General features: G+C 35.4%; 1 protein-coding gene across 2 annotated transcripts; it reads left to right on the plus strand.

Annotated features, from left to right (window-relative positions):
* Positions 1 to 1,611: 1,611 nt before the first annotated feature.
* On the plus strand, positions 1,612 to 3,434 carry LOC111712265 (cell wall protein IFF6). 2 transcript variants are annotated; one of them, XM_023486835.1, is made up of 4 exons: positions 1,612 to 1,721; positions 2,188 to 2,580; positions 2,895 to 3,082; positions 3,351 to 3,434. In XM_023486835.1, exons 1-4 carry the CDS (start codon positions 1,709 to 1,711, stop codon positions 3,414 to 3,416), a joined length of 660 nt encoding a protein of 219 aa, XP_023342603.1. In that variant the 5' UTR covers positions 1,612 to 1,708; the 3' UTR covers positions 3,417 to 3,434. The 2 variants fall into 2 exon arrangements, with proteins under 2 accessions (XP_023342603.1, XP_023342604.1); XM_023486836.1 differs by having other exon boundaries at positions 2,260 to 2,580.
* Positions 3,435 to 6,918: the final 3,484 nt, after the last annotated feature.

The raw sequence follows: 6,918 nt of genomic DNA on the forward strand, positions 1-6,918 counted from the left end.
GGGGGGGGGGGGGGGCGGGGGGGAAGCCAGGCCTGGAAACAGTATTTGTCTTTTCATATATTAATATTTAGGATCTGGATCTGTTGGATCCGCAACATTTTCGCGCTCTAATGCCCCAAAAAAAAGCGGATCCACTGAACCGGATCCTTAACACTGGGTATATGAAAAGGCAAAATAACATTCTAAACCTGTTAAAATAAATACTTTTTGTAGCTCTGAAAACTGCTATTTACAAACAAGTAATTATCTGGATCCAGATCCCTTTTTTCAGGATCTGGATCTGGATCAGAATAAAATAGATGCTTTGCACTGCATTGTATAAATGTTTACTTAACACATAGATTTACACCCCCTTTACAGATAATTTACATTTTTCCTAATATTTATAATGGAACCATTATACAACTATGCAATTTATCTAATTCTTGAAATGTTTAGACTTGCCTCTTACAGCTCGTACTTTATTGGGAACTGGTAAAGGCTTCCCTGTAGAGGAAGCATCGGGCATGACCATGCATCGATACCCTGTTGAGAACAAGTTTAGAGAGGTTCTGAATAGGTAATTAAACTCATTGTTTGTTTGTCATTATTACTATCTTTTTAAGTTTATAACTGATAAATATATATGGATATATGATAAATCATTCTAAATCTAAAATAATCTCCCGCTCCCGGGGGTGGGGGGGGGGATTAATTTAAAAATTGGGAGTGGGGATGATACATTTGACACCTAAAGGCAAGTTTTTTTGGTAATTTATTTATTTTCCTCTAAAACTCGAATTATTTTCCACATTTTAGCAATTAAAATCACTAAATAATAATAATACAAACTTCTGGGGAAGAATACTTATGTACTTCTAAGAAAAATGTGATTTTCAAAAGAGGGGGGAGATTTTTAAATAAATGTACACCCCTTTAATTATCTGGATATATGTATTGGATCAACCTTATTTAATTTTATTTTGATAAAAAAGTATTACATTTTCAAAGATTTCTATTATTCATTATTTGGTTTTTGTTAGATCCTCCTTGTTAATTTTAAACATATGTATTTAATGAAAATTCAGGGAGTGTAGACATAATTTCTAATCGCCCTCCAAATATAACGTTACATGTCTTATACTCAATTGTACCCCTTGTTTTGATAGTTATCCAAGTTCTCTTTGTAAAAATTAATCATTTTAAATGCAGGTTTACTTAGAAAGCTAAATTGGATGGATTTAACATTTTTGTAGCCCAAAAAAAAACCTAATGGCATCTTTATCATTAATCTGAGAAAAGTTTAAAGAGTAGAGATGTAATTCTGGTATGCCCCATCTTAAACTAATGGGTCACTTGAAATTACTTATGCGGTCCCTTTAATGGGGAAAGTTTTGGTAACTTAATTTTCATGGTTAAAATATGTGTAATTTATGCTTATTTCCTAGGTATCCTGAATCCAGTGTACCGGACGAGGTTCAAGTTCAAATGAATTTTGATGGTCTACCATTGTTCAAGAGCTCAAAACATGTTCTTTGGCCACTTCTCTGTACATTCAGAAACCTACTACCTCTAATTGTGTTCCCGTTAATTGTTCTCTGTGGGACAAGTAAGCCTACAAATCTTGAGTTCATTAAGGAAACAATAAATCAAGTGAACTCTGTCATCCAGCAGGGAATGTTGGTAGGACGAAAGTTTATTAGCTTCAAACTTTTCGGGATTGTTGCTGATGCACCAGCTAGGTAAATTAATTTAAACACATTCAGGGGTGGATACAGGGGGGGGGGTCGGAGGTACCTTTGCAACCCCTCTGAGGGTCTTTGGGGGGCGATGCCCCCTTGAGATTTTTAGTTTTTAGTTATCCTCAAGCTTGCAGGAAGTTTTTAAATTTTCTGAAATGCCGTTCAAACTTTAAAATGATGTATAATATTCAAAAATGTGCTTGGTCCCATTGTTAAAGAGACAGAGCACATTTTCTAATATTAGCCCTAATTTTGAAGGTCAAAACAGCATTTAAGAGAAAGAGGTTTCATTGAAGATTTATTTATGAAATTTGCAAGATGTTTAGTAGGCTTAAAAACCTAAACACACTACTTAAAGGGATCTAAAGTAATATTTAGTGCTTAAATACAGATGTGGCAAGCAAGGGGAATGAAAATTTGAATAGGAAGGTTTTATCCCCAAATTCAGTTATTCTCTTTAATTCAGCAGATCGTGGGTCTGGATCTACAGCAGATCGTGTGTCTGGATCTACAGCAGATCTTGGGTCTGGATCTACAGCAGATCGTGGGTCTGGATCTACAGCAGATCGTGGGTCTGGATCTACAGCAGATCGTGGGTCTGGATCTACAGCAGATCGTGGGTCTGAATCTTCAGTAGATCGCAGGTCTGGATCTACAGCAGATCGTGGCTCTGGATCTACAGCAGATCGTGGGTCTGGATCTACAGCAGATCGTGGCTCTGTATCTACAGCAGATCGTGGGTCTGGATCTACAGCAGATCGTGGCTCTGGATCTACAGCAGATCGCGGGTCTGGATCAACAGCAGATCGCGGGTCTGGATCTGGTTCTGGATCTAAAGAAGCACGAGGATCTGGATCGGGTATGTGTAAAGATTAAGCTTTAAACCCTCCCCCCTCCCCTTCACAAGCTTTTGTCAGCTTTCAGTGCAAAAATAAACAAAAAACATTTAAATTTAGGGAAGCAATGAAAATTTTAAATTAAGGGTTTAACCCCCAAACTCATTTACTCTCCCTCATTCGGCATATAATTTTGAGCCAACATTCCCAATTTCTAGGGAGAAAAAAGAAAGATTTTTTAGGAAATCATATATTACTTGGATATTACATTAATAACCAAATAGTAAGATTTGTTATTTTTCTTGTTTCTAGCTTTTGTAATGAATTTATCATTTAGATGGAAAGAATGGGTTTGAAGAAAAAGTTCTGAAGGCTCTGGAGGGTATTAGAAGAGACCTTGATTTCCTGAAGAAGAAGAAGAAAGGGTGGTTGAAAGCCAGTGAAGAATTTCTACCGCTGAAGAGTGTTGAAGATCTCCAAAAGTTGGACAACCTGTGCACAGAACCAGACAAAATGGATGAACAGGTAGACTTGTGTGTTAAATTTTATGGATTTATACTCTATTTTTCAATCCATATGGGCCGCATTACTGTAACGGAGATTTTTGAGGTGATAGTCAGAGGTGAACTCAGGGAGAGAGGGGGCAAATATATTATCCCCCCCCCCCACTTACAAATTTCTGAGGATGCTCCTGGTACATATTACTTTAGCTACAAAACAAACGAGATGCTCAAAATTAGTTTTTTCCTCTTTGCAATTTTTTGGCACTTAAATAAACCTTGACATTTTTTAGATAATTCTGCTGATGACTGAAGGGGGGAGAGGACTAGGAGATATAACAAGGTTGGCATTACACTAAACTATTCTGCTAGTTATTTTAACACCTCAAAAATAATTTTTGATCCGTTTCCGTGTTGAGTCGTTTCCGTGTTGAGGCGTTTCCATGTCACCCTATTTTTAACGTTGAAATTGTTAGGAATCAAGGTTTCAGGAAAACAGGGATTCACTACACTTTTTAAGATATCCTGTTTTACAGTGTGGATATGCAGTTAGTTGAAGATTTAAACTTTTTGATTTTTGTTTTTTTTGGGGGGACTTAAGCTTAATTTTTATCTTTAGTTTTTGTCTGAAATTAGCAGAGTATATAGGAAAGGCGGAGGCCATCTTTTTAAGATATCCTGTTGTACGTTGTGGATACGCTGTTAGTTGAAGATTTAAACTGGCTGAGTAAAGTAAAGTAAAATGTTTAAACCAACATCGAAGTCGATTGGTGTAGTCCCAGTAGATCATTTAGTTCAGAAAAAAAAGAACAATTGGAAAAATATAATACATCAGATATCCTTAGTAATGAAAATGATGACAATCCTTTCCTAGATGAAAAAAATAAGCTTGAAAGGATTGGTGTCTTGAGCGATTTCACGAATGAATTGGACAAAAAAATCCATTTGTGGTAATAAGCTAGATATTATAGTTAAGAATATTTTTGACAAATATAATACGCAAAATAAGTCTAATACCGCTTCTCAGATCTTTTTGAGCTTAAATAAATGCCAAGACCATGTTAATATTTCTCCACCAAAAACTTGAGTTCCACAAAAATTGAATTAATATTGATTGTCTATCAAAATATCAGGGAATATTTGCGAATATTCCAATTTTTGATAACGCACAGGAATTCTCCATCTGTGATTTATTATGCAACCTAAACCAAACTTGTGAAGGTCTTGCTTTTGAAGTAAATAGAAATGAATTTGAAATTTTTATTAATCAAAAACTGTCCGCTAAGGTTAAAACAGCAATAAGATCATATAATGTTTCCAATTTAGAAGATTTCTACAATACCTTAAAAAATATTTATGATCAGGATTACTCAAAGCGAGAGGCTTTCAGTGCATTAATGAATAATAAAAAATCATATAATAACCTAAAAGATTTTACCGCAGATATATTAAAATTATTATCATTAAGTCAGAAAGACATTGAGGAGCAGGCAAAAATATTTATTCATGCTTGTGAAAATGTAATTTCACCAAGGGTTCAAGAAAAGTTAATTGATTATGTCGACACTTTTGAATCTTTAATTGAAGGAAAACATCCACTTTTGTCTAATATAATTGATATATTATATAAGTACAAACTTGAAATCGATGCTTATTTAGGAAAAACCCATAAATCAAAAATGAACTCTTTTAATATGCTTCAAACCACAGAAGATGGCAGTATAAATCAGGAACGTTTTTGTACAATATGTGAAAAACCTGGTCATGAAAATAATAATTGTTTTAAAACTAAAACATGCCAAAATTGTTTCAAACAAGGACACATTGATAAATATTGTAAAAAGGAAAACTTCCTGCTTTACGTGCTGTCGACTGTGTAATGAACAGTCTCATCAATCGGTTTGATGCCAAAAATATAAAGGACAGGAGCCATCTCAAGAACCATGTACTAAATGTCTCAGCTCAATGTCTGTTCAACTTTATCAGCCAAGTTCAAAATGTAAAAGCTTTTCTTAAAAAAACTTGTTTCTGTCCCAAATTCTCTCCTCTCTACTCTTCTCTACTCTCTACTCTCTACTCTCTACTCTCTACTCTCTACTCTCTACTCTCTACTCTCTACTCTCTACTCTTTACTCTCTACTCACTAGATATATCATCGATTGATACGATTCGAGAAATAATCTTTTTTCCACGTTTGTTTCTCAGTCTCTCGTTATTCCAATCTCTTTGGCTTCCTTACTCCTGATTCTCCTGATTTTGATTTTTCATTAGTCTGTTTCTGCTAATTCTCTTGAACCTTTCTCTAGCTTGCACTTTTAAAGAGGACTCTGTCAGACCTGATTATGATGTAAATTTATTAGAAATTTCCTCAAAAATAAATAAATAATTTTCGGAAATCAGTGAGAATGAAGACGACATCCAGGTAATAAAAGAACATTTATCCAAGACAGGTAATTTAAATGATCAGAAAGAAAAATTACAACAAATAGAGGCAAGTCTGTTAGAACTAACAAATAGAATTGAATCCCAACTAGGAACAATTTTAAGCACTAAACCTGATTATGATGAAAAACTATCAGAACTTGTAGAGCCATGCTCTAGGTTCTAAGCAACTCAAAATTGTTAAAACTTTAGTTTTCCTTTTTCAGAGGCAAGAACTTTATATGAAGCAACGGGACAATTTAAGAAGAGATATAGATTAGAAAAGCAGGATCAAGATATGAAGCACTTACCCTAATACATAGATATAAACATGTATTTTTCCTCTACAGCTTCCCTCCACGGACAAAGTGAATAAAGTAATCAATAAATTCACGGAACAATAAAGGATAGAAAACAAACTCTAAATGTCCGTTGGGTAAATCATGTCATAGGGAAACTCATGTACCCGGAAATATTTAGATGGGGAATATACGTGTACTCAAACTCTCCCCAGCCGGACTGATGTGAAAAGAATTTGTGTACTTAAAATTATTTGAGCAGGGAATATGTTGGTACTCAAGATATAATGCTCCCTGGATATACCCACATTGTGTACTCGGGAATAGTTAGATGGGGAATATATGTGTACTCAAACTCTCCCTAGCCGGATTGATGTAAAAAGAATTTGTGTACTTAAAATTATTCGAGCAGGGAATATGTTGGTACTCAAGATATAAAGCTCCCTGGATAAACCCACATTGTGTACTTGGGAATATTTGGATGGGGAATATATGTGTACTTAAACTAGTTCCCCAACAGTTTTGAAATGAAAATTCAATCAATGACTATGAGTTATCGAAGAAAAAAAGAATATGACAGAATTTACGCCAAAAAAAGAAGACTTAGGATCAAGAATCAAGGTTGGACCTTTTTTTAGATAAAAGTTGGATAATTTCCTAGTATACAATTTTTGGACCCCGTGGATCACATATTGTGTCACATAGATACAATGGGTCATGTGGTTGCCGTGCCTAACCCCCTAGCCTCAGCGCTCGGCCCCCCTTACCTATCCTAGTCCCAGCGCTTGGCAAAGAAATCGTCTTTACCTTACCTAATCCTGAATTAATACAACTTAAATAATAGCTCGGTAATTTCCTAGATAACGGTTTTTGGTACATTCCTAGATAACGGTTTTTGAACCCCCCTCCCCCTATCAATTTTGTCCATGGATCTTAAATGTAAGATATGTGGCCGCAGCGCTCGGCCCCCCTAGCCTGTCCCAGCCGCAGCACGGGGCCCAGAAAGTGTCTGTAATTAAAAATTTCCATTTAGATGGCAAGAGGAAGAGGCGACCTATAGAGAAATTTGGGGAGGAGGGAGAGGGACTACCTAAAGTTAAGAAGTAAGTATTTTTTTATGACTTTTTGATTTAGATATTTC

This window comes from Eurytemora carolleeae, unplaced genomic scaffold (assembly GCF_000591075.1).
Source record: "Eurytemora carolleeae unplaced genomic scaffold, Eaff_2.0 scaffold1248, whole genome shotgun sequence".
Lineage (NCBI taxonomy): Eukaryota > Metazoa > Arthropoda > Copepoda > Calanoida > Temoridae > Eurytemora > Eurytemora carolleeae.

Excerpts from the sequence above, each read along its gene's own strand:
- LOC111712265 (XM_023486835.1), top strand. Across the intron at positions 2,581-2,894 it reads AGCACGAGGATCTGGATCGG|ATGGAAAGAATGGGTTTGAA; the intron begins GTATGTGTAAAG and ends TTTATCATTTAG. Across the intron at positions 3,083-3,350 it reads CAGACAAAATGGATGAACAG|ATAATTCTGCTGATGACTGA; the intron begins GTAGACTTGTGT and ends GACATTTTTTAG.